The sequence below is a fragment of the Ictalurus furcatus genome, chromosome 5 (genome assembly GCF_023375685.1).
Source record: "Ictalurus furcatus strain D&B chromosome 5, Billie_1.0, whole genome shotgun sequence".
Lineage (NCBI taxonomy): Eukaryota > Metazoa > Chordata > Actinopteri > Siluriformes > Ictaluridae > Ictalurus > Ictalurus furcatus.
The window spans coordinates 11,877,684-11,905,519 of NC_071259.1; the positions used below are offsets into that span (position 1 = coordinate 11,877,684).

Sequence of the window (27,836 nt, forward strand, 5' to 3'; positions counted from 1 at the left end):
TGGGACCAAAAGAGAATAAAAGAATAGAAGATGAATCACAAACATTATTGAGGCCTGGCAGATTTGCACTTGGTAGATTTGAGAAATATTCCGCTGACTGACATGATATGATGTTTCTCCTGGTGGTTTACACAAACAATATATATATATTTTTTACAGTCAGTATATTTATCTAATTGGATTTAGGACATGTGATATTACACTCACTGTAGGTTTCTTGCCCTCTTTCATCACAGTCTTCCTCCGCAGAGGCCCTTCAATGGTGATACTGCTTAATGAGCTGCACTCATAACTGGACATGGCCCCTGAGGCACTGGGCCAAGGAAGAAAAAAAAACACAACTAAAATCTTGTAACCTTTTTGCACTACAAATATAGCACATACAGTACTGTATTGTTTTCTAATGGATTTCTCACAAACATACATACAGCAAAAATGAAAATGCAGAATTTATACTGATATCGATTTGTGTAGTTTGTAGCAGCAGTTAATCTTATTTGGGTCCTCTTTAAGAAGATTGTTGTTCATTTACTCCAATATAGATATTTGAACTGGAAAGGCATAAAGAGCACATCTGCATTAATTATAATATCCCTTTACTTAACAAGTTTCTTCACACTTGTAAAGACAAACCACAGTCTCAATCCTGCAGTCTCCCTGATCTGCAGAAAACATATTATATAGATGTACAACTAATGTTACTATAATATCGATAAAAATAAAAAACCCAGAATGGTAACGAACAGAGGCAGTTCCCTTTCAAAAAGAACTTCAACGTTGCGTTTAGCATAACACTATGGGAGCACCTCTCGCGCGTGACTGGCATCTGAAGCTTGTGTAAAATCATGCCTATCTATAGGCCTGCCATGATCAGGTGACGTGGCAATTAAGCGAGTCGTGTGATATAAATATGGCACCTGTGAACCGCGCCATCAGCCTTTATTATCTTCAGCGAAAGACTGCATGTCAGTTGTTTGTGTAAAGAAACAAAAAGATGCTTCATTTTATCGCTATCTTTTCTGAGTGAGAGAATTCAGGAAGTGTGTTACAGCTTGTGCCCGTTTCATCAGGGGAATAGTGCACACTTTCTGGGTGAAGTGTCTAGGGATGTAGTATGCTATGGCAGCCTCGAGAGGCTGTGCATGGTAATGCCTTCATTAAGCAGCTCGGCTGGCGACTTGCGCTCTTCTCGGAAGCCGAAGTGAGCTGGGTTTCAGAGCCTCGCGGATCTGGGCCGGCCTCTGCCAAGGCAGCTAGCTGTCTCAGGTTCGGGGGATCTCTTATGGATCCGGAAGAGGAACCGGAGACGAGCGCTGCTCTATCTCTTGCGCTTTCTTCCGGGTTCGGCTCTCCGCTGGATTTTGGAGCTCGCGTTGCGACTCCTCCTTCCGCTATGGAAAGCCAAAAGGGGGAAAAAAACACACACACACACACAAAAATAATAGTAATAATTCCTCTCTGACTCCGAGCCAGAAGGATGTGCTAAAAACTGAGAGCAGCATATAAAGAGCTGCTTGAAGTGATTACTAAGTCTGGATGAGCCTTTTTCTCCCCAGTGAAAGTAAATCCCTCACACTGCAGAAACTCCCCTTCCTCCCAGAAGTGCATGACAAAATATCAGGCTTCTGGGGGAAAACCATGCATAAGCCGTATCTATAACCCCACGATGCTGGATTATTCGGCCATTGTGGGGAATGAACAGCATGGCTATTTAGCTATGCTGAAGGTGTATAGGAGGCACTTGCGAGCTACCTCTCTCCATCGACGGCAGGTAATTAGGGGGGCCGGCTTTGCCATCCAATCCACCGTGTAAGGCCACCGTGGCATTGGTGGGCAAGGCCTATGTGGTAGTAGTCTTGCTTGTGGGTCACTGCAGACAATGACAGTGTTGCAGGCCTACCAAGCAGATCTGCCGAGTGAGCTAGACATATGGCGGCATTCAGCCAGTTCCTTCCCCGCTGTCTCGAGTTCTCCCGGGCTCCACGAGTGGGCCAGCACTAGTGCGAGGGAGACCCAGAAGGCGAGTATGGCAGAGCGCCAACCCCCTCAGACAGCCAGGGGAACCGGGCGACCACAGTTGCAGCCTGCTACTAGGCCTGATATGAGAATGGTCATAAAGGCCAAGCAGGGAAAGAAGAGCGGTCCTGAGGGGCCGTGGAGGGACGTATCAGGGGACATGAGGTTGTTAGGCCAGTTAGCCCCCAGTGCTACTGTAGGGCCTACCCTAGCCAAGGCGGTCCCAAGTTTTCAGTGTTCTCTGGTCAGCGAGCTGTCACAGGTCAAGGAAATTCTGATGCTTTCCCTCCAATAGAATGTGGAATAGTTAACGTCACTAAAAGACCATCTGGCAGCCTGGAAACTACTGCCAAATGTGTCTCCATGGGTTCTGCCTACCGTAGAAAAGGGTTACCGGGTCCAGTTTATAGCTCGACCCTCCCGGTTCAGAGGTGTGCTCACTACAGTAGTCGGGACAGACCAGAGCCCGACGTTAGCGCAGGAAGTAAGATCCCTCTTGGACAAAGGGGCCATAGAACATGTACCCTGTTCCCTGAGGGAGGCAGGTTTTTACAGCCGAGTATGCGGCCAATTTCAGATCTGCGTCATCTGAACTGTACTCTTCGGACATACAGGTCCAGGATGCTGACGCCCAAACTTATCATTCCACAGATTCAGTTTGAGGACTGGTTTGTGACGATAGATCTAAAAGTTGCATATTTCCACATAGAAATATCGCTAGCTTTATCCCCTCACACCTTCACAAAGTGCATGGATGTCACTCTGGCTCCATTGTGACTCCAGGGCATCCGTGTTCTAAACTACCTGGACAACTGGTTAAATCTAGCACGATCCAGGGAACTGGCGGTGCAACATCGAGATGTTGTTCTCGCCCACATGAAAAGCTTGGGGCTCAGGTTGAACCTCAGAAAAGTATGCTTTCCCCAGTGCAGTGGACAACTTTTCTAGGGGTTATAAGGATTCTACTACGATGAGGGCGTTTCTATCCCCAACATGCGTAGGGTCAATCCTATCAACACTGAGCAAGAAAAAGCTGGATCTTGGGAGACTATTGGCGCTTATGGGCCTATTGCACAGGAGACCATTCAGTGGTGGCTGAGAAGTTGGGGGTCTCATCCAAGGACGAAACCTCTGAGAATAATCAGTGTCACGCGGCAATGTCTACGTGCTCTGAGAATTTGAGTGTCCCCGGTTTCTAGCCTTGGGTCACACTCTAAGGGTGTCTCCTTAGCGCAAGACGGTAATGACAGACACCTCCCTCACGGGCTGGAGTGCGGTTTTAGACAGCTGTCCAGCTCACGGTCTCTGGTGCGGCCCTCATCTGGAGCGGCATATAAATTGCCTAGAAATGTGGGCCATATTTCTAGCACTGAAATTCCTTCTTCCTCAATTGAGAGGTCACCATGTGTTTACAGACAACACACATATATTGACCACCAGGGAGGATTATGTCCGTGTCCCCTGTTCAGGCAGGCGCAACTAATTCTTCTCTGGGCAGAAGGAAAGTTTGTCAGTGAGTGTAATGTACATTCTGGGAATATTTGGCCAGCTCGAATATGGTTCTCAGAGATAATATTCCTGCTAGATGGCACTCCTTGGGATATTCCCATCTGCAGGGATCCACTGTAGACCCAGTGAACTGCGCAATAGCTACAGTCCTGGAGTTCTTAAAAGAACATTTCTCAGTGGGGTGGGCTCCTTCTACAATCAGGGTTTACGTGGCCGCCATTTCGGCCAGCCATGCCCCTGTTGATGGAGCTTCTGTGGGGCAACATCCTCTAACTTCGAGGTTTATGCATGGTGTTAGGCGGCTGAGGCCCATCTGCAGTCCGCGCATACTTTCCTGGGACCTTTCTGTGGTCCTGGAAGGTCTGTCAGGTGCCCCATTTGAGCCCTTAGAGTGGATCTACTGTCTCAAACCGGAGGGCTGATTTATCACCCTCGGCCAGAACTATGGAAACTGTGGGTCTGGCCCCTGAGGGGCACCAGCTCATAGATTCTGGTCTCACAAGTGAGGTTGTAGAGACCATGTTAAATGCTAAAGCACCATCCACAAGGAAATTGTATGCACTCAGGTGGCAGCTTTTTGTCATGTGGTGTGAGGAACGTCAGCTAGACCCAGTGAACTGTGCAACAGCTACAGTCCTGGAGTTCTTACAAGAACGTTTCTCAGCGGGGTGGGCTCCTTCTACAATCAGGGTTTACATGGCCGCCATTTCGGCCAGCCCTGCCCCTGTTGATGGAATCTCTGTGGGGCAACATCCTCTAACTTCGAGGTTCATGCATGGTGTCAGGCGGCTGAGGCCGATCTGCAGGCCGCGCATATCTTGCTGGGACCTTTCTGTGGTCCTGCAAGGTCTGTCAGGGGCCCCATTTGAGGCCTTAGAGTCAGCCTCTGAGAAGATTCTGACTCTAAAGGTAGCTCTTCTGCTGGCCCTGACACCTCTCAAGCGAGGAGGAGATCTACAAGCTCTCTCTGTTGCCCCTTCCTGCCTTGACTTTGCCCCTGGATTAGCCAAGGCCTTCCTGTATCCTAGGCCGATTTATATTCCTAAGGTGCCTACATCGGCTGCCCACCCTGTGGTGTTGCAGGCTCTCTGCCCTCCTCCATTCCCCACACCGGAACAAGAGAGAATGCACCTTCTGTGTTCAGTAAGGGCTCTCTGTACTTACGTCCACTGCTCCGGCCAGTGGCGTAAGTCGGAGCAGCTGCTGGTCTGCTTTGGTGGCGACAGTAGAGGTGATGCTGTGTCAAAGCAGCGCATCTCTAATTGGATAGTGGAAGCAATCTCTATTGCTTATGAGGCGCGCGGTCTCGCTATGCCTCTGGGCATAAGGGCTCATTCCACTAGGGCGGTCACCTCCATGAAGGCTTTGTCCAAAGGGATGTTCTTACAGGATGTGTGTGCTGCTGCAGGGTGGTCTACGCCACACACATTCATTCATTATTACAGCCTGGATATTCATTCCACCCCGGGCTCGAGTGTCTTGCAGTGACCCTCAAGCTTGGGTCTTTTTGAACAGGCCATACCCTCACTATGACGGAGTGGGTATTCTCGTTCCAATAGTGTTATGCTAAACGCAAGGTCGAAGTTCCCTTTGAAAGGGAACGTCTGGGTTACGCATGTAACCCTGTTCCCTGAGAAGGGAACGAGACGTTGCATAGCTTTGTCATACCAGGGCAGGCCTGTGAATTGCGTCTTCGCTTCAGATAATAGAGGCTGATGGCGTGGTTCACAGGTGCCATATTTATATCACGCGACGCGCTTAATTGCCACGTCACCTGATCACGGCAGGCCTATAAATAGGCATGATTTTACACAAGCTTCAGATGCCGGTCGCACGCGAGAGGCGCTCCTATAGTGTTATGCTAAACACAACGTCTCGTTCCCTTCTCAGGGAACAGGGTTACATGCGTAACCCAGAAGTTCATCACAAGACATAAATTAATTATCTGTAGTTTCATCATCAGCATAATCATAAGGTCATACAGTGAGTGTTTACCTGTAAACATAGCTTCTGCTTCTAGGAGAGTTACGGACTGGAACCCTCCAATTTGGGCCAAGAGTAGCATACATACGACCTCTGAAATCAGCAGTTCACATAATTTTAATTAAATGAAAAGCCTCTGTTTTTTTGATAGTGGTACATGATGCAATATAGCAGTTATTTTATCATCAGTATTTTCTCACAGAAGTTATGTTGACTTCCAAACTCAGTGTAGGAGCAACTCTTGTTATGTGCATGCAATGTATAATTTTGGCCTATTTTTGGTATTTATGTGACTGAATACTTAACAAAACACTGAAGCACTTCACCTTTCAACAGTAGATGACAACTCATCACTGAAGATGCTTTCTCTACTACCTGTAGAAGATAAAAATGAAACAACAACAACAAATCATTAAAACCATATGGAAGACAAGCAACCATTTTTATTTCTCAGTACACATTAGAGGTAACAGCAAAACTGTGGCTCTAGATTTACTTCAATCCACAGGAAGGGTAAAAAGGTGAACAGCAAAACAAAAAGTCCATCCTATAGGTTTTGATGGATTAAATTATAATGTGAATGAATGAAAAAAAAAATAGAATAGATATATGTATATATTTGCACTTGTTTTGAAAATGGTCAAGTAAAAAAATCAATTTTGGGTAATAATGGCACAGATATTATTATGTACTTAAAAAATAGTGGTTTAATTGCTTTAAAATTCTGCCCTCTAGTGACAGTAAACCATAAAACATTACTTCCATAAAAGCTTATGCTTGTTGGCTTGCAGTGTGAGTATTTTCATTACATGGACTGTATTATCTGTGCATTTTGTTATCTGATCTGTGTATTCTGTTCTCTAATCTAATTTGAATTGTCTGGTTTCTCTTTTAGCTACTTAGCTAATGTTATCCTGCTTGACTGATGCCATTGTTGCTTCATGACGCTGATATTATTGGGGTTGGGGAATGACAATAAGTGCCATAATTGAGCAGAGGTATAATCTATGCATCCCAAAACATTAAAATGTATGTTGGAGAGTTGTTTTTTTTTCTTCCCTGACTCAAGGAATGCATTGTAAGTGTAATAATTTAGACTCTGGTGTCAAAGGTATGAAGAAAGTCAGTGTGTAAAGAAAAGGACCTAATGAGATGCCGTTGGTGAAGACAGAGTCGTGTGTGTGATTCCTGACAGGGCTGTGCGACTCTAAAAAGCTGTCGTCCAGTAGATGACGAGCCTTTTCCTTCACAGAAAAAGTGGTACTCTTACTCTCTGCTACACCAAACTGGCACATCATGCTAAACAAAGAGGGGAACAAGAGAGGGAGAGAGGGATTAAAAACTAGATGTTTTCTTTTTGTAAATAATGATATCACATGCTGGCAAAAGAGCCAGAAAACAGCACACACCAACTAGCTGACTATACAGCCTCCAAAAAAGAATTTAGTTATGTTTTAGTTTTATTGAGTTTAATATTACCAGTGCTTTGCAACCTTTTTTGGCCAGTGACCCCATTTTAAGGACAAAAAATTCTCAGGACAACCAAAGAATTTACAAACCTTGGAGATGTTTTGCCAAGAATAATGTGGAAAAATTAACACCTAAGAAAATAAATGCACTTATGCAAAACAATCACAAAAGGCTGCAAGTTGTCAGTGATGCTCTACGAGGCAACACATGATGAAACTATTGGTGAGGGTCATCTATGCAAGGTTGGCTGCAATGATTAATATAATACATACATTTTTTTGTGAGGATAAATAGCTTCATGTGAGCATTATTACTAAATAAAATACTTTATGATTTATGACTCATATTTTCTATAAAATGGGAAATATTGCATATGCTTCCAGGGGTATGTCAATTAATGAGGAGAACTGCATAGTGACTAGTGAATTTTATCTCATTGTAGCTTTAATTGCAGTGGATGCTACCCACTTATTTCCCAGACTGTGACTCTTTCTGTGCCGGGCTGGTGGGGGTGTAGGCAAATGAGATACAACTGACGTATCAGGACAGGTTGGTCTCCGGTTATACTTCACTGAGAAGGACTCTTCCGATGGTCCTGATGTGAAAACAAACACAAACACACATCAAACTTATAAAGAATACTCAATTTAGATAGTGTTACCAATTACATAATCTTTTTCTATAAAATATCAAGTATGATTATTTACCAGATTGAGTACAGTTAAAGAGCGCTCTTCCAGTAGCTTGTATTTCTATATTTTTATTATCTTATCAACTTAATTTTACCTTACTGACTTTTACCTTATATACTTACTTATTTTTACCTTACTTACTTTTGCCTAAATTACTTAATTATTTTAACTTTACTTACTTTTGCCTTACATACTTACTTGCTTTTAACTTAATTATTATTTTAACCTTATATACTTACATATGTTACCTTACATACAGCCATGAGAAAAAGAAAATCAATTTTCTCCATCAATTCTATGTTTTTATTTATAGGGCCTAATTAACAATTTCGTGGTCCTCACCAACTTGAGACATTTGTCTCAAGAATATTCTGGTATAAAGAATATATAAAGGCAGCTCTCCTAATCACCGTGGAAGTAGGAAGGGTGTACTTATTTTTTCCCCCACCTGTTTTCTGAATGTTGGTTTACTTTTTTTTTATTGTCCCCTGAGGTTATTTGTTTGATTGTAGAAGATGGAGAGGACCCCAGAATTGTTACTACTATTCTTTTCCCCCTATGAGTGTACTTAATTATTTTTACCTGATGTACCTACCTATTTTAACCTTTGTTTTACTTATTTTTAACTTATTAAATTATTAACTTACCTACTTTTACCTTATTTACTTACTTTTACCTTACTAACATATGTACTTTTATTATACTTAATATCCTTACTCGTGTTTTCCTTAATGACTTACTTATACATTACTAACCTTCCCCATGTACATACTTTGGATTAAGTTGCTGACTTAAGCAGCCAACTCTGAAAATTGCTCTTACTTACTTAGTTAACAGTCTTTTGCACTTTTTAATGCCAAACATGTGGTTTTAAGCCTCATTCTTGGATCTACACCTCATTTTCCTCTTCAGAAAACATCAGTTTCTTTTCATGAGAGCCACAATTAGCAGTAATCTAACTAAAAATATCTTCAATTATCTACTGCTGCAAATTTATAATTCAAGTATAGCCTGAGAACCAAAAACCTTCCTAATGAAACAAAATAACATCAAGAACAATTACCTAACTGTGAAATGTTTTTTTATTTTATTTTTTTTTTATCTACTGATAAAGCCTGCATATATTCCTTACAGTCATGTCTGGGGTCTTTTTCCACTGCACTATTAAATCAGGGTGATATTTGTGGTATTGAAGCAAGCAGGCATTTGCAAAAGTCCCAGACTCCATGAGTGTCTTTAATTTTCCCCTAACTGGAAACAGACTTTCCTTTCCAATTAGTGCATGGTAGTCAGCACTAGTTCCGACCACAACCATCAGTGACTTCATTGTGAGAGGTTTTACAAAGATGCCTAGGGCCAGAAAAAGATGCTACTGGCTTTAATGCTGAACCGTGTACTTGTGAAAGTAGGAGAAATTGTTGTATTTGTTTGAACAAGGGCTTGTTAATAACAGCTTGTTGTGTAATAAAATGAAAGGTTGTATGATATGTGCTCAACAGTATGAATTTTGGAGTAATAAAAGTACTGAAAAAGCAGAAAAAGGCCTAGCATTTGTATGAATACCAAAAGGTTAAGATATTGTAATTTCTTTCCACTAAAAAACCAAAAACAAAAAAAAAAACCTTACTTTGATGATTTATATTTATTTATTTGTTACAAATAGTCAATATCCTATGTCCTATATCTGTTAACAACATAAGTCTGTGTCTGTATCAGACTGGATCTTCATCAACATCATCAATACATGCTGTGCCACTGTACCAAAAAAGCAATTATTAAATGTGCAGGTAAGTAAAGGCTTAATATTTTGATTTTAGTTCATAATTACATTATGACTATGGCTAAGACTGGAAAAGGGTGGCAAGCTAGCACAGCAAGTAGCATTGCCTCCTGACCGCTCCAGTGTATATAGTTTGATCTCAGGTTATGGTCTGTGTGGAGTTTTGGAAGTTCTCTGTGTCCTTGTGGGTTTCCTCTAATGTACAAAGTGGACATGGACGTAACCTGTCCATGAATGTCAGTAAAAGAAGACAGTGGTGTTGTAATTTTATATCTTCAGTGAATGGAGGCAAAACCAATCAGACAGGGTTTACAGGAAAATACGTCGAAGCACTCATGTCTTATTGGCTGACAGCTCTCGATTCTGCAAAATGCTAGCTTACAGTTAGTGTGAGGAAAAATGGATATACATTGATTTTTTAAAAATATTTTTTTAAACTAGTAAAAGGGTTGAAAGTGAAACAGTAATATCCTCTCATGCTGAGAGGAAAACAAGGGGTGTAAATGTCTATATGAGTTCCAGTTTACGTGAACATGATATGAGCAGAGAATAAGGAAAGATAATGTACTTTGCATGGCACTGTAGCAGCTAAACCAATAGCTTAGTTGTGCCTCCCCTTGGCTGGTGACACCAAACTAGCCTAGTAAGAAAAGTTTTATATTTTATTGGTCTGGCAGTCGTAAAAACAGTGACAACACCCGAGGCAAGTTTTATGATAAACCCAACTTTTTCTGATCATGTCCTACATTGACAGCTAAGTTACCTCAGCGTCCATAAAACAAAACTTAGGCTACTAGCTGAACTGGAAAAAGTGCATGGAGAAGAATCCGGGCTCAGCCCCGGATGATTAACAAATACCCGTGGAGGTGGAGATCATTTGAAATTATTATTACAAAGGGAAACGTTTACATCACATGAAGGCAATGGACATTCCTGGTCTAAATGAAGAAACTGATTTTAGTCCTTTTCTCTGAAATCACTCATTCAATTTTCCAATGCATGGTACTGTATATGTCAAATATTTTTGAACTTTTGTATACATCATTCTGTTTATATTTAATTATCTTATCTCATTGTGGCACCATCTAGTGGTGTCCTATTAAACTAGCTCTAGATGTACTCCACCTAGTGGCATTCCAAAACTAGGCACTTATGTTTGTCATTTAATTTAGGCATGTGTGTCTAATTTAGCTGCTTTAGATGAGAGCCCCTTTGAGGCAGTTTTGTGTTTGTAGGGTTGCAACCTGAAGGAGATATTTCTGCTGAAACATGTGGGTCTGCAGCACATTACTCCCTCTCTCTCTTAAAAAAAAAATAACTATGAAATAGCCATTTAATTGTAGGCTTTTTAACAATCTAAATTGGAAGTGTGCCTTGGATGAAATTTTCTGGATTACTTAGTGTTTTGTAGTCTCTAATTGACATAACTCTCAATTACATAACTGAACAGAAAACATTTCTATATCTTTATCTTAGACTGACACTCTACACTAGAGGCTACGCATAACCATGACAAGCCAGCCCAAACCTCACATGATCTAGGAGTCACTGGACACAAACAGGAAAAGGAAAGTGGGACTTTTGAGAATCAGCTTAGTCAGAGAGGGGCTTTAAATCCTTTAGCCTGGTGAGCATTGGCTCATAAAGAAACTGAGTGGAGGTTTCTGCTGGAAAAAAAAAACAACTAACTGTACACTGGGAGCATTCAGGCCAGTAATCTCTATTATAGAATATAATTATTTCATAGTCCTTCCAGAAACCATCTACAAAACCCTTCAACCCATGATGAGTTCCAGACACTGTCTAATCCGCAGAGGATGCCATCTTTACCCAGATTGAGCAAGAATCCCATTACATAAGACCATACAGTCAGAGTGCATGATCTCGTCTTCCAGATGAATACTGAGGTCAAGGAAAATTACATTTAAAAAACAGTTCAGTACCTCCAAGGTCTTCCTTGGAAGATACCAGACGAGGCGAATTGCTCCCAGGTTCAATCCTCAAAGACAACCTGCAGGGAATAAATTTGAATAGAAATATTAAAAATATCAGAGATACAACCAAGTTCTGTCAAAACTAATGAGAGAGAGAGAGAAAAAATTGCCATTTAGCTAAAAATGTTGCTGCCACTGCTGATTGACTCACACACTGTACTCTTTGTTTAATGTTGGGACACAAAGAAAATGGAAAAAATAGGAAGAGGTGTGTTTAGCTCATTATAGATAACGTTTCTGCTGCTATGTCACTTTTTTCTTTGGAAATGGCTTGTGTCCATATTATACTCACATACACTGAAAACCTGCTACAAAATGGAAGGTTACATATATATAATCATGGTTCTACAATTGAATGGAAGCCCAACAGGGCATTCTCCTCCTGTGACTGAGTGGAGTTTTCCTGTTGATCATGACTTCATGTGTGCAGCCTATAACAGGCACCCGCTATGTCATTCCCATCCTTTAGCCATTCTCACGAACCTGCGTGACCCGTGTGGCATGACAGATGTCCATTCAGTCATAGAACTATGGTTACATACAGTATGAAGCTTTCTGTTCTACTGCCATTTACTCTGGATCACCAGAGCAGTTTGCTCAAGGCTGTGTATGAAAGTTGTCACAAGGGTTCATAACATGTCCTGATGTAATATCTTACTAGGCAATAACAGGCAGCACTCACAAACAGTGCCAACACCATGCTTTATTGAGAATCACTCATATTGTGGATATTCATGATACTGCATTAATGTACTCACTACAGAGCACTGACAAAGCTACATTTAGTCTGTAAAATTGTACTAATGTAAATGGTTGTGCAGCTTCACAAATACAATTTGCATACAGCTGGCACATTTACAGTGGAGCCTGATCCCGTGCACACATCCTAGTATGCTGGGGTCGCTCTCCTGGGCCATACCCGTAATTTCAAGGCGTGTGCTCTGCTATGCCACAGTGACCATTCATCTGGGACAGTAGGTCTGGTATGAGTAGTGTAGTAGAATTGTAGTATATTTGGCCAGAATCAGCAATACTGGTTGCATAGTCTGCTGAATGTGCTTTAGTGTCATCTGTAACACTCAATGTGTGGGAAGGCTTACATCAATTGCTGTCTGATTGTATCGGACTAGTAGGTTTTTTCATTGAGACAGAAAGTGTGCATCCACCCACTTGTTTGACCAACTCAACATCACTGGGGATTTTATGCCCCTTGGTGGTTGATGCAAAATACCACCATGTTGTTGATCTGTACTATATGTGATCCAATTTGGGGCTTCCTGAAAATGTTGCAGAATTAGCCACACAAGTTTCGTTTTATGGATGTTAATATGTTGATGTCAAGACTTCAACAAGGAATCATCTGTGCTCCACAGCAATTCGAATAAGGAAATGTGCATTCTTTAGATCTATGGTTACAAACTAATTATGTTTGTTCAACACACGCATCACACTTGCTAAGCATTGCATATGAAATGGTAGTCATTTTAAAAAGACATTTTAAAGAAGACATTAAAAAGACGTCTCTCAAATCTAAAATGGTGGTAGATTCTGCCTCCTTTTTTTCAGAATAAGAAAATACGTAGAAAAAAAGCATCAAGGTCAGGCTTTCTGGTCTGTGTATTATTTGTATTGCCTTTTGTTCTAGTAGTGACAGCACGATTGGCTTGGTTCTTGCACCTCTGTTCACAGACCCCTGTGTTTATATGTGGCTGACAGAGAAACCATAAATGATACCCGGGTGAACAGTGTGCTCAGTAGCCACTGGTCTGTTGTAATTGAGCTTCATTGCTCTAGTTGCAGAGGGGAAAACCAACACAGTGTTGGTCAAGTGATCTCACTGATGCTGGGCTCCCCTGGCAGTTTTAGTAAATCATAATTTAGAGGCTCGTTCACATGTTCTGGCAGCACTAAAATGCAATCCTGTTGCCATGAGTCCCATATCTTGAAGTGCTGTCTGTAACATCTCATTGCATCTCTTCATGTGAACATTATTTCCTTAAGAGAAAGTAGCAAGAGTGCAAATGTATTGGTGATATAACTTACACTCACCAAGATCAAAAATCAAAGGATTAGAGAGCTATACTCAGTGTCTTGAATCCACTTCCTCAACTCCCTCACAAGAAAAGAACAGGGATGAAGATGAGTGTGACATAGAAGGTGCCGTTTCTAAGTTGCACATGTGAGGTCATGGTCACAGGGTGATGACTTTAATCTTTGTACTCAGCAAGAAAATGAGAAAACTTAATTACCACCGGGCAGTCTGAAATCAGAAGTAGAACTGCATTTATTTTAAAGTTATTCTATATTATAAGTTGATTAGATTTGGCAAAGCAAAAATGGGTTAGCAATATTGGTGTGAAAATGGCAAAGCAATATATGTTTAAGAAGTGTGACCCTGTGTATGAAGCTATGGAGAAACCAGTGTGCAGCCCTTGCCATGTAAGCATGAATGAGGCCAGATGATGTCATTCCTCCTGTCAAATGCAAAAATCCCACCACCCCATTTGCAACCGCATGTGCAATAGTTCACTTTCTTCGAGGACTCTTCTCCTCACTTCATATTTTCAATATTTGTTGATGAATATCTATTTACGATAATACATGTTTTCACTCTGTCTAAGGGAAAAGTTAGCTAACTTCAAAGAGAATTGGTATAACATTTACATTTTGATGAATACATTGGAGATGTCCAGAGGGGAACGGCCATTAAAAAATACTATTTTACATGAGATGATCTCATACCATGTAAATTGAGCTTACATGAAATAAATCTACATCATAATAAACACTGCACACACAGGAATGATCTCGTCAGGAGAACATAATCTTACTTTCTGCAAGGAAAAACATGAGACTCAAATAAATACTATAGTATATCTTTTACAGAAAGTTCTGTCATGCTGTAAGAAGGCTGCAACCCTCTGAGCAAGAAAGCTACTCCAGGCAGAATGGACCACACAGTACTGTCACAGGATGAAATAATGATTATTATTTTGTACTGGGGAGAGGAAGTTGGGGAACCTACTACTGGAGATCATGTCATCATATGAAACCCTCACTGTGTGTTTCTTTATGGTATAAGCAGGCACAATCTCTACATATTTGTTTACCTGGATTAAGTCACCTCTTAACTAGAATGGTATGGGGGTTTAAAGCACTGAATTATTCAGAAAAGTGTGCTTAAAAAGGAGAGCTGAAAGTAAAATCAAGCCCTAGCACTGCCAAGCTGCCACTGTTGGGCCCTTGAGCAAGGCCCTTAACCCTCTCTGCTCCAGGGGTGCTGTATCATGGCTGACCCTGCGCTCTGACCCCAGCTTCCTGACATGCTGGGGTATGCGAAGAAAGGAATTTCACTGTGCATATGTATATGTGACCAATAGACTCTATCATTAAAAGGAAAAAAGAATCACAAAATATAACAGGGGGCTTGTGTATTAAAACCTGTATAGCAGTGACTGTTAATGTAGAGGAGTTTGTTTGAAGTACCAGTCATGTGGCCAAGTGAAATGGAGCTTAAGCACATACACCACATGCTTTACTACATACTACAGCGAATTTCACGTATGGGTACAGACATAATGAAGTAATTTTCAACCACAGAAAATGATTTACTTTAATGTTTAAATGAGATATAGAGATTAAATGTTTTAATAAAAACACTTGTTTTGATATTTTGGACACTTATTATATTTTTGTTACTGGTTTCTGATTTTCTTCCCAGCCATTCCTTTCTTAGAAGGGAATTTTTTTTTTTTTTACAAAAATAATGTATATTACTCTCCACTCAAGAAAAAAAACAAACAAACATACGTGTAATTATCATCCTCCACAAATTTTTGCAGTTCCTCAATGTAGCGCACTGACATCAGGTACTTCTGTACATGTGGTAATGTCAGCAAGTGATCTGCCAAAGGGGGAAAAAAAACAGTTTGTATGTTACATTTAATGATATTCAAATTATATGACAGTTGCCTACAAATCTATCACCAAGTTGTTGGTTCAGGTGAAGTATTGTTAACTAGCTAAGTTAGCTAAACTATCCAACTAATATTCTAGTTCTGTAGTCAAATTTGCCAGTTTCAAGTCAGAATGTATATATTTTTAACATTAGCTTATTAGTGCAGACGTTTATACGTTTTGTTGATGTGCTGAGTTACGGCTAGGGCAGACATCTACTAGCTAAACCTCTTGAGAGAACATTCTAGATGTGATCATTTTCAAATAACTGACTGCAATATTTACTGTAGTACTGTCAGTTTAGATTAGTTATGCTGTTTAAGGTGGCATTTTGACAATGAATGTTTAATAACTACTTGTTTTGCTATATTTCTGGAGTTGTAGGTTACATGGCAGAAAAGAAAGGCAAAATAAATTAAGCTTCCAAGCATCTTGCTTGTGTTTCTGTTAATTAGCACATATTATAAGACAAAGAACCTTTTTGGTAGTATATAGAACTACCAAAAATCTACCAATATCTTCTCAGAGTTGTATGAAACCAAGATGGAATGTATACAAATTAGAACCAAGAGGTACCGTGATAAAGGATTTTTTTTTTTTAGTTAGTTATAGCTAATATTAGTTATGTAGCTGTTTTTAGTACGTTTTAGTTGGCATGCTCATGGTGAGTGTTTGGCTGTTCTGAATCATTTCTTTTAATTTATTTAATAATCATAAAATTATTATAACACCATCACCAGTAATGTTGTATTAATAAAATGTAGGTTGAATAATACCTATATATTTTTATATGTATAAATCCATATATTTTGCTAAAAAAGCAAAGGCAAGGGAAGAAAGGGGAAGACAAGATTGGAGCAAGTCATATGGTATGGTCCACATTTGAGCACATAATCTTCAGAGCATTACTGGCATAGCTTTATTCCATAATTTCTGCCCCTGCAGTGAGACATGGTTACTTTCTCCATTTTATATAATACACCTAAGCATTGAATCCAGGACTCAAAATTTGGAACAGTCTTTAACCAGTTTGCAACTTTACCCAGCAATGACACAAGTGGTTCTTTAGGGTTTTGTACATTAAAAACAAAGTCATCATAAATATAATCCTAATATTTACTCAGTTTTTTATATTAGGAGAAGATATGAACAAAATCCTAAAGCATCTGGTAAAAGAAAACATAAATTAATATATTTGTGCTCATTAAAAGTCTTGTTCTATAATTATCTAAAGAAATCTGTTTTAGGCAGGTCAAACTCCGTAATTTGGTCAAAGGACTTGAACTTTCCTAATTTAAATAAATGGTATATAGTTGAGGCCATGTCTAAACTAATTTTAAAACTTTGATTCTAGATATTGTGTAGGGAAATTAATTATGCATGGACTTGATCAAAGACAATATCTCACAAAAGTGAGTACATCCCTCACATTTTTGTAAATATTTGATTTATACTTTTTTATGTGACAACACTGAAGAAATGACACTTTGCTACAATGTAAAGTAGTGAGTGTACAACTTGTGTAACAGTGTAAGTTTGCTGTCCCCTCAAAATAACTCGACACACAGCCATTAATGTCTAAACCGCTGGCAACAAAAGTTAGTACACCCCTAAGTGAAAATGTCCAAATTGGGCCCAATTAACCATTTTCCCTCCCCGGTGTCATGTGATTTGTTAGTGTTACAAGGTCTCAGGTGTGAATGGGGAGCAGGTGTGTTAAATTTGGTGTCATCGCTCTCACACTCCCTCATACTGGTCACAGGAAGTTCAACATGGCACCTCATGCCAAAGAACACTCTGAGGATCTGAAAAAAAGAATTATTGCTCTGCATAAAGATGGCCTAGGCTATAAGAAGATTGCCAAGACCCTGACACTGAGCTGCAGCACGGTGACCAAGACCATACAGTGGTTTAACAGGACAGGTTCCACTCAGAACAGGCCTCACCATGGTTGACAAAGTAGTTGTGTGCACGTGCTCAGCATCATATCCAGAGGTTGTCTTTGGGAAATAGATGTATGAGTGCTGCCAGCATTGCTGCAGAGGTTGAAGGGGTGGGAGGTCAGCCTGTCAGTGCTCAAATCATACGCCGCACACTGCATCAAATTGGTCTGCATGGCTGTCGTCCCAGAAAGAAGCCTCTTCTAAAGACGATGCACAAGAAAGCCCGCAAAAAGTTTGCTGAAGACAAGCAGAATAAGGACATGGATTACTGGAACCATGTCCTGTGGTCTGATGAGACCAAGATAAACTTATTTGGTTCAGATGGTGTCAAGTGTGTGTGGCGGAAACCAGGTGAGGAGTACAAAGACAAGTGTGTCTTGCCTACAGTCAAGCATGGTGATCCGAGTGTCATGATCTGGGACTGCATGAGTGCTGCTGGCACTGGGAAGCTACAGTTCATTGAGGGAACCATAAATGCCAACATGTACTTTGACATACTGAAGCAGAGCATGATCCCCTCCCTTCGGAGACTGGGACACAGGGCAGTATTCCAGCATGATAACGACCCCAAACACCGCTCCAACACGACCACTGCCTTGCTAAAGGACTGGCCAAGCATGTCTCCAGACCTAAACCCTATTGAGCATCTGTGGGGCATCCTCAAACGGAAGGTGGAGGAGCACAAGGTCTCTAACATCCACCAGCTCCATGATGTCATCATGGAGGAGTGGAAGAGGACTCCAGTGGCAACCTGTGAAGCTCTGGTGAACTCCATGCCCAAGAGGGTTAAGGCAGTGCTGGAAAATAATGGTGGCCATTAATGGCTGTGTGTTGAGTTATTTTGAGGGGACAGCAAATTTACACTGTTACACAACCTGTACACTCACTACTTTACATTGTAGCAACGTGTCATTTCTTCAGTGTTGTCACATTAAAAGATATAATCAAATACTTACAAAAATTTGAGGGGTGTATTCACTTTTGTGAGATACTGTATGTTTTCTGTAGTCGTCTCTCCAAATTTTAATAACGTAGGTGTTCATTTTTTAAAATGTCAAGTGTAACATGGGAAAATTTGATTCTGGGATAGGAATCTTCTGTATATGATAATTATAATAGTTTGTGAGGATGTTCATATGTACAAATTCATTTCATCCAGACTGAGGTAATGTTAGCCAACAGGTTAAATCATTTATAATATGAACTGACCTATCTTTGTTGGTATAGTATAATCTATCTATAGAAGGTGGGTATGACCTATTTAATAAGTATTTAATGGTCTCTATTGGCCATCTGTAGACACTATCAATTGGAATTTGATGTGGGATTTTTGCATTAATATAAATTGCTTTAGGTTTATAGAATTCTCCAGAACAGAAGCCAAGTTGACCAACTTTGGTCTTCTGAGCCCAGTTGTGTATGCAGGCTCAGGCCTGGCAGACATCATCAGTAGGCCTGTCACGATAATTACTTTATCGACTTATCGTAAGCTATAGGGACATGACCTTGATAATTTTTGTTGACCTCAATATTGCCCATTGTGTTTACATACACGCTTGTTTACATAAGAATGAATGTCACCAAGTCATGTTCGGTGAGTAGAGACAGATGCAAATGCAGTTTAAGCATTTTATTTGGGAGGCAAGCAGACAAATCCAAATCATGAATCAAAATCCGTAAACAAAACACAGGCACAGGTTAGGCAATCAGCGAAAGCAGGAAAAATCCAAAATACACAAACAGAACTAGGTCAATAACTTGGATAACACCATGAAACAAAAGGCTCAGCAAAGTCAGGTGGCAAAAAGCTGACACCAACATTTTAGCCATTCGTGCTGCTTCTGTCCTTTCGTCTGTTCTAGTGCTGTTAATTTAACATTTCAATAGCCTTCAATTCAACATTGAATAGCCTTCAAATTTAAGAAAAAAATGCACATTCAATTGAAAATGTGCATTTGAAATTAAGAAATGGAGCAAGCACTAGCAAAGATTTTAATTAAAACATACAGTTAAAAAATTATGCAAAATATTAACAATGCACTAATGCAATTTGAATATTTGGTTTAATTTTTGCATTTTCTCATCAACTAAAATGTCTTGTCTAATATTCAATGCCATTTTAGTCTGAATAAATTGATTAAAATTGATAAATATGACATGATGAAATATTTTCTGGAACAGTTATGATAATATTAAGACAGCTAATATTAGTTTATATATAAAAAAAAACAGAAAATAATATATGTATGTTGAAAGCAACCAGTGTTCAAGGTTAACTCATGCCTGGCAGTCAGCCCAGACTGCTCAGAAGACCCAAGCCAAGCAAACAGACCAACACACACCATTAGCAATCTAGTTGGCTAGCTAAATCAAATTTCCAATGGTATCATTAGCTGTTAATTGTGCAACAAGGAGAAGCCTTCTGGGTATCTAGCTAATAAGCAAAATGAAAGAATCCTAATTGCTGAACATCACTATTAAATACCTTTTTTTTCTGGAAAGCGTCTTATTGCAGTTTCTTATTGAAGCAAATTCTTTTGTTTTTGCTATACACTGAAGATAAGCCAGTCTTTTTGCCAACTGCCAAACCAATTATTTTTGATCACTTGTAAAATGGGTGAGTTCAAAGAAAAGGTGCTATGTTCTAAGTTGTTTAAAATATCTGGATGTAAATATCAGGAAATGAAAACTGAAATTCTGATCTATTGTCTCATGTTCATCTTTTGATCTCAAACCAGTCTCCAGTGTCTCCAGTGTATAGCAAAAAATAAATAAATAAATAAAAAATTAAAATAAAAAAAATTAAAGAATAGGCCTTGCTGTTACAATGATTTCAGAGGGGACTGTAGATGCTTGTTTATTGTTTGTTTGATTGATATCTAGTGGTACTGCATATACATAGCTTTTGTGTAACTTAGGTAATTGACTGATCACGTACAATGTACAAGGAAAAAACAGCTAATCCAACTTGAAAACTTTAACTTGGAGTTATTAGTTTTTGCTTTGTTTCATTTATTTATTTTTTACATTTTCTCTCCATTGGTTTATTACTTGTATGTACTTTATTAGGAGCCTGTATGTGCTTTCTTAACATTTAATTCCAGATATGGTCCCCCTTTGTTGTTATATAATAACCTCCACTTTCCTGGGACAGCTTTCCACTAGATTCTGGAGTACTGATGTGGGTATTTGACCATTCAGCCACCAGAGAGGTCAGGCACTGATGTCGAGCGAGGTCTGGTGCTCAGTCAGCATTCCAGTTCAGTGGGGTTGAGATCAGGACTCTGTGCAGGCCACTTGAGTTCTTCCATACCAACTGTGGCAAACCATGTCCATATGAACTTGACTATGTGCACAGGGGCATTCTCATGCTGGATCATGTTTGGGCCCCTTAGTGAAGGGAAATCTTAATGCTACGGCATACAAAGACATCCTAGCAGGGGATCTGCAGGTATCAGCATTTCAAATTTAATACTTTTTAATACCATATTCAAGACATTTCAAAACAACTTTTAAGACCTGCATGTCACTTCAAACCTCAATCATGCTACACCAGAGGTTCTCAACCTTTTGTAACTCACTCCCCCCAACCCCCCCCCCCCATATATTGGAGGAGACCAGGTATAATGATTATCTATTCTATATAAAATTAGCCTATATATATAACCTAATCTATAATCTGTTTTGATGGATAGATTTTTTTTTGCTTCTGTGTACTTTTTTTTTAATTACTTTTCATAACTTTTATAAAACTATATAACGGACAGGTATGGAACATGAATTATCACAAATGTTTCTGAACACTATAACTACTTTGAACAAGAGAACTAGGCTGTAATAACTATTGTGTACTATTTTACATGTAAAACATGTTGCATTCCATTCATCTTGCATTCTAAAAACATTCACATATGAATTATGTAAATTGGGATGAAGGGCATGTCTCATTATCTGTGAAATTGTTAAATCTCTGGCTCTCAGCCACTCACAGAACAGAGCAGACGCAGAGAGAGGTGTGAGTGCAGCAGGAAAGCAAGACCTCGCGGCTTGCAAGGCAGTACTGGTGACATTTGGAAAGTTGCTAAAGTTTGTCCAAAAAGTCACTAGATTTATTGCTAGGGACCTTTTTGGTTTTTTTTTTGCAAAGAAGTCGCTAAGTTGGCAATACTGGTCTGCACTGACAGCTAGATAAAAGGCAGGCTAAGCTCCGCCTCTCCCCAGCAAAAAGAAAATACTGAGGGAGAGAGAACGCTAGGTTTTTCCAATTATGCACATTCTATTTGAAAACCAATAAAATATACTGAGTACCCAAATGATGCCCTGTCAGTGTTTTTTTTCTTGAAAACAAATTGCGCCCCCCTGCTGATCTCTGGAACCGCTGGTTGAGAACCACTGTGCTACACGATACGTCAGCTATAATGGATTGTGTTCATGCATATACATTCATTTTTGGGTTTAAGTAAACTATAGCAGGGTAAACTTCTATAGCGGTATATGGGAGACCAGAGCAAATATCCTTTTTGCACTACCATTTGCTCCAACAGTGAAAGAAAAAAAATCCAGTATTTCCTTCCCATGACTTTCCAAGAGACGAAAAAATATATAAAGAAGGATTACGGCAGTCAGAAGAGGAAAAGATGTCAACTCCCTCAGCAGCTGTATTAGACACCACCTTGTAGCAGTTTTTTCTCATTTAATTCCATGATAATAATAAAAAAAATTTTTTTGGCATACAATTAGTAATATAACAACAGTAATATATTTCTGACTTAATTCACTTTTATGTGTTAGATGTTGTGGCTTTTATTTTGGCGGAAAACCGCAGGAAGACCTCCTTTTAGATGGCAACAGTTTTTTAAAATTCACTTCTCATTAGGTGAAATGCTGTAAATCTCTGCCCACAAAAATGTTTGAGATTACGCTAACGTAAAATCAAAGTGAATCTGGCACGTGTTGGGTTCTAAACACACGTTAAAAGCGACTCAAAATCACAGCACAGACAGAGATGAAGTTGGTGTGGAGTGGCATTTACTGTGAACCGAGCCGCTCTAAAACACAGATGAGCCACACACAATGAGTGCAACACTGACATGGGTTTACCATTTCAAACAGCAACGAGCCAAAATAACATCTAAATCTTCATTACGGTGTCGGTTCGATTGCATTTTTAAGAGCTGTGAAACGTGAATTTAAGACATTTTAATGCTAATTAAGGCCTTATTTTATATTAAGGAATTTAAGACATTTTAAAACTTTTTAAAGGACCTGCGGACACCCTGTCCTATACAACTGTGTGCTTCCAACTTTGTGGGAAAAGTTTGGGGAAGAACCACATATGGATGTTATGGTCAGGTGTCCACAAACTTTTAGCCACTGTATATAGCTTTGAACATTTGCTACTTTAACATCTCTGAACTAAAATGGGTGTAACTGGGATTATACATCATTAATCTATACAAAATAGCCCATAATACTGAAGTAGAGAAAATTCTGTACAGTTTGCAAAATTATTTACAGTTAAAAAAAAAAAAAAAAAAAAGAGAGAAAGATTATAGGACAACCATGACTGTTCACAGGACAAACATAACTCAGACACTTCACAAAGACGGGCTTCGTGGAAGAGTGGTGAGGAAAAATCCATTATTGAAAAAAGCCATATGAAATGCTTTGTGGGATTCTCTCCAGGTTCTGAAATCCTTTGAGAGGAATGAAGCAGAGGTACACTTTCCAACAGGACAATGACCCTAAGCATACTGCTAAAACTAAACCAGAGTAGTTCAAATGCAAAACCTGAATGTGTTAGGATGAGCTAGACCTCAAAATGATTGCGAATCAGACTGAAAATTGGTGTTCACCACCAGTCTTCATCCAATCTGACAAGCTTGGATTTTTGCCAGGAACAAATTTATTTCACAATAATCTCAGATGATAGACATATTGTGCAAATGAAAATTCCAAGTCCATTTTAATTCCAGGTTTTAACACTACAAAATGTGTTCAAGGTGGCCGAGTACTTGCACAAGGCACTTGTAAGACAATAAACAAACAAAATCATAAAATGTTGTCTAGAATCAACAAAAGAAAATAAATCACAGGTGATTTTTCCCCTTCTTTTTCCTCAATAGTTACTCAGTGGTTCCCCTCTGCTGGCATTACTGATAGTCTGTTTTGATCCACCACAGTTCACAGTTTATTCTTATCCATAAATTCCAGAATACATTGTCATAATGTGTGAGAGACTGACCATAGTTACAGGACATCTGAAGGTCAGAGATGACCCGGAGAAGATTGTTCATCTGATTGGTTCTCTGCTCGGTCTCTATGATGCTGTCGGTGGCTGGGTAGGCAGAGTCGATATAGGTCATATCAAACAAATATATTCCTGGAAAATAAGACGACAGGGAAGATTAAACAATAATTTACAACTTGCATTTAATTAAAACTTTATGTAAATTCAGATATGAATAATCCTTGGTACATGACATGAGACATTTCCTCTGTAAAAAAAAAAAATCTCATGGCATTCTGTCATTATTTACAATTCCAGTTAGTATAAGAACAAATGCTACAAATGCATATACTTTTATGTTTGCATATTTAAAGAGTCTCATAATTACTGGCAAACTAGCTCACTGAAACATAACCTGACTCATTTATTACAGGTGCATCTAAAAAAAAAAAAAAAGATTATTGTGGAAAAGTTAATTTTTTCCCCATAATTTAATTCAAAAAGTGGAACTTTCATATATTCTAGATTCATTACACAAAGTGAAATATTTCAAGCATTTTTTGGCTTTAATCTGGGTGATTACGGCTTACAGCTCTTGGAAATCAAAAATCCACTATCTCAAAATATTAGAATAAAGAATTTATAATACAGAAATGTTGACCTGAGCAAAGCTCTAATCAGCTAATTAATTCAAAATACCTGCAAAGGTTTCCTGAGCCTTTAATCTCTCAGTCTGGTTCATTACCCACAACCACAATCAATTTTCAGATGAAAGTAAATTTTACATTTCATTTGGAAATCAAGGCCCCAGAGTATGGAGGAAGAGTGGAGAGGCACAGAATCAAAGTTGCTTGAAGTCCAGTGTGAAATTTTCACAGTCAATGATAATTTGTGGTGCCACGTCATCTGCTGGTGTTGGACCACTGTTTTCTCAAGTCGAGAGCAATGCCACAAGCTAACTGCCTCCATGCAACACGGCATTGATGCAGTAATTCATGTAAAGGGAGCCCCGACCAAGTAAATTAACATACTTTTCAGAAGGTCGACATTTCTGTATTATAAACTCTTTATTCTAATATTTTGAGATACTGGATTTTTGATTTCCATGAGCTATAAGCTGTAACCCTCAAGATTAAAAACAAGTCTTGAAATATTTAACTTTATTTGTAAGGAATCTAGAATATATGAAAGTTCCACTTTTTGAATTCAATTATGGAAAAAAAGGTACTTTTCCACAATATACAAATTTTGGGAGATGCACCTGTGATATGAGTGTGACAGACATATTTTACAGTTCCCAAACCCAGAAAATGACAGTTATTTTGCTCGAATTTCTGCACCAAATGCAGGGTTTTAGAAGAAGGGAAAGGCAACCCAGCTTGCAGGACAGTGGTGGCTGAGAGTCTGTCTGTTTGTGCACTGTTTCTGCTTCAACAGGATGGGATCATCTCTGTAATTAGCAGCAAGAGATAACGTGCCCCTTAAGGTGTAGAATTACTGGCACTGGAAGTGAGAAATGGTTTTGTGTATGATGTGTCCAAAAACAGGACAGGACTGGTTACAGTCTGGTTTGAGAGACAAGTTGTCAGACAACAAGCTGCATTTTCATCTTTATTATTATGTATAATGAGGCTAATTATCCTGCTTATATGGTAAGTAGACACCGTCATTACTGCCAAAATAAAAATGCTCTCACTTGTATCCAAATCTTGTAACATGTATCCCAAGCATGTTGTAGCACATGGATGTATTTATGTATAAAACAAGCTTTAATGCTTAGTGTTTAGCATCTCAACATGCTAGCAATGCTTAGCTGGTCATTAAGATGACAGTGTCGGTCAGCTGGGACCGATGGACTGAGTGTTCAGGCCCCACTTGACAGAGATAAGAGGAATGGAGGGAATCCCAACTCTGACCCCTGTATGCATGTTAGTGAAGTCTTCCAACTTCACAAGAAGTTTGGAAGGCCTTGGCCTGCATTCCTACAAGCACAAGAAGGTATCCAGGTGATTCTCAATGCCCCTAGCAATTGGGTGGGGTAAAATATAATCATGTTGACTGACTAACCCTGCTGAATAGGATTTTTGTTTAGAAAATTAATAACACCTTTGGGGAAAAAAAATCTGCCTTCCTGTTTTCTAAAATAACTTAAAATGTGTCAATAGGGAAGTTTTTAAAACACTTGCCCATTAAATTAATAAGGGATAAAACGTCAAGGAGAGCAGCTACTATAGAATATAGTTGTAAACTAATGGTTGACATTTAAGTTGTCCTTTAAGGTTACAGAAATAGACGAGTGTGTGTGTGTGTGTGTGGGGGGGGGGGGTGGTTGGGAAGGGGCAGTGGGTGGTTAGGGAGGTCAGAGGATGGCTCCATGCTCTATAAAAAGCTCTTATAGAGCAATTACAGAATTTTTTCTTTTCAGAGTGAAATAGAATGAAACGACCACTCATGAAATAGACATTTACAAATAATCATATAAAAACTAGGTTTTCAATTCAGTTAAGTGGAAAAATGTATCCAAGCAGTTCAGCATGTATTGTATGGAAAAGTACATGTCTGTTACTTGTGTCTGGGTGATTCAGAGGAAAAACTGTAAACAAATCCTTAGACATATTTGTGTAATTATGTCTGCAAAACCAAAACCATGAAATAAATACTTTGACGGTATGCCACAGAATAATTTTATAAGACATAACTGATGAAAATAGTTTTACGCAATAGAAAAGCGTTTCAGGCCGGTTTGATTTATTAAAGTGGTTAGCCAACAAATGAGTCACAAAGAATTAGGCTTGTTCCTGGTGACATAACTTGAAAAACATCGCCCAACACACACCCAGACACCCACCCACTCACACACAAAATCATAAAAAACATACTGAGGGTTATTAAACAACATCAAATAAATGGATGGTCTTTATGGAAATGAGTGTACTCGTTTCATTTTCCATTTCCCTATGGAGATGGAAAGAAAATACATTCACTTACCTGAAGTCTTATGCCATTACAAATATATAACCTATATTTACCATATATTTAAATGTCATCAAAGCAAAACAAATATAAATACAGTTACACATGATCAAACTTTAAGGTAGCATACATGGAATGATTTAGAGAAGATTTTCACATTAATTACCTTCCATTTACTCATATAGAAATGCTTATAATAGAGGGTCTGACAACAGGGCTGTGTTAAGAAATTTCTCTGGCAAATGTAGCTTGGATCTTAAGATCTTAATGTCTTAAAAAGCCTGCTGACTGAAGTCCATCAGCTGTTATGTATTAATAACAATCTGAGTAATCTGATCACATGTGACTGCTTTGCATCCAGACATGGATAGAGATGACACTTGGGAATAAATGTTCAGAAGTCCAGTTACAGATTTAGAATGTATAAATAGGGGGGGGGAGGGGGGGCATTTCATATAAACATTTACCCTGCAACGAAATATATCCCTTGAAATTCAGCAAATACTAATTTGGTAGAGACATTTTATATTCTTTTATATATATATATATATATATATATATATATATATATATATATATATATATATATATATATATATATATTTTTTTTTTTTCCATAAATAATTTGAACAAGAGAAACAGATCTGAATTAATACACTTGGTAACTGAATGGCTGGCCTTAATATTTGTATTGTTTGTGCTTTATAAGTTAAAAGCTGCAAGTTGGGATGATCAGGACCACTGCAATAATGTTAAAGGTGTTTAAGAAGAAAATATACCAAAACCTCACTCAAAGCAATGGTGGAAAACCTGTGCACCATTTTAGTCATAATCAATAATAGAATAGTTTATTAACATAAGGCACCAAAACTGAAGGAAAATGGCATACGTTTAGAAAGGGAATCCAGGCTGTTTAAAGACAACGTTAAAAGTGCTTTATATACTGTACATTTAAAAGAATGATGGAATAAAACTGATAATAGTGTGGTGCTCAGTATGCTGCTGTTCGATCACCAACAATAATGCAACAATAGCAACAGCAGCATCAGTCTGTAATGGCATGCTCAAATATTTTAGGTCCTCCCCTAACTCTGAATGGAACAGTTACTCTGTCCAAGGGTCTTTATTAATCATGGTAAACAAGCTCAAGATGGCAATACTGGAATGAGTAGAAAATCTGAGGCAGAGCAGCACTTAGATGTGCGTGTATGGGTGGCAAGCTTTTAATTACATGGTCCACTGAGTCTGGATGGATAGATGTTCATCTCTCAACAAACAGATGGAGGGGGT

The 27,836-nt window shown here is 39.0% G+C and overlaps 1 protein-coding gene across 3 annotated transcripts in view; it reads right to left on the reverse strand.

Annotated features, from left to right (window-relative positions):
• The window catches only part of ralgps1 (Ral GEF with PH domain and SH3 binding motif 1), a 169,148-nt gene that overhangs the window by 14,185 nt on the left and 127,127 nt on the right, over window positions 1-27,836 (reverse strand). For 2 of the 3 annotated variants that reach the window (XM_053624771.1, XM_053624770.1), the window contains exons 9-16: window positions 23,589-23,726; window positions 15,255-15,348; window positions 11,394-11,461; window positions 7,447-7,573; window positions 6,653-6,807; window positions 5,835-5,883; window positions 5,521-5,601; window positions 208-313 (exon numbers count right to left, since the gene is read on the reverse strand). In XM_053624771.1, coding sequence (XP_053480746.1) covers window positions 208-313; window positions 5,521-5,601; window positions 5,835-5,883; window positions 6,653-6,807; window positions 7,447-7,573; window positions 11,394-11,461; window positions 15,255-15,348; window positions 23,589-23,726 — 818 coding nt within the window. Of the gene's footprint in view, window positions 1-5; window positions 314-5,520; window positions 5,602-5,834; window positions 5,884-6,652; window positions 6,808-7,446; window positions 7,574-11,393; window positions 11,462-15,254; window positions 15,349-23,588; window positions 23,727-27,836 lie in introns of those variants that run through there. The other variant, XM_053624772.1, reaches the window with a different exon arrangement.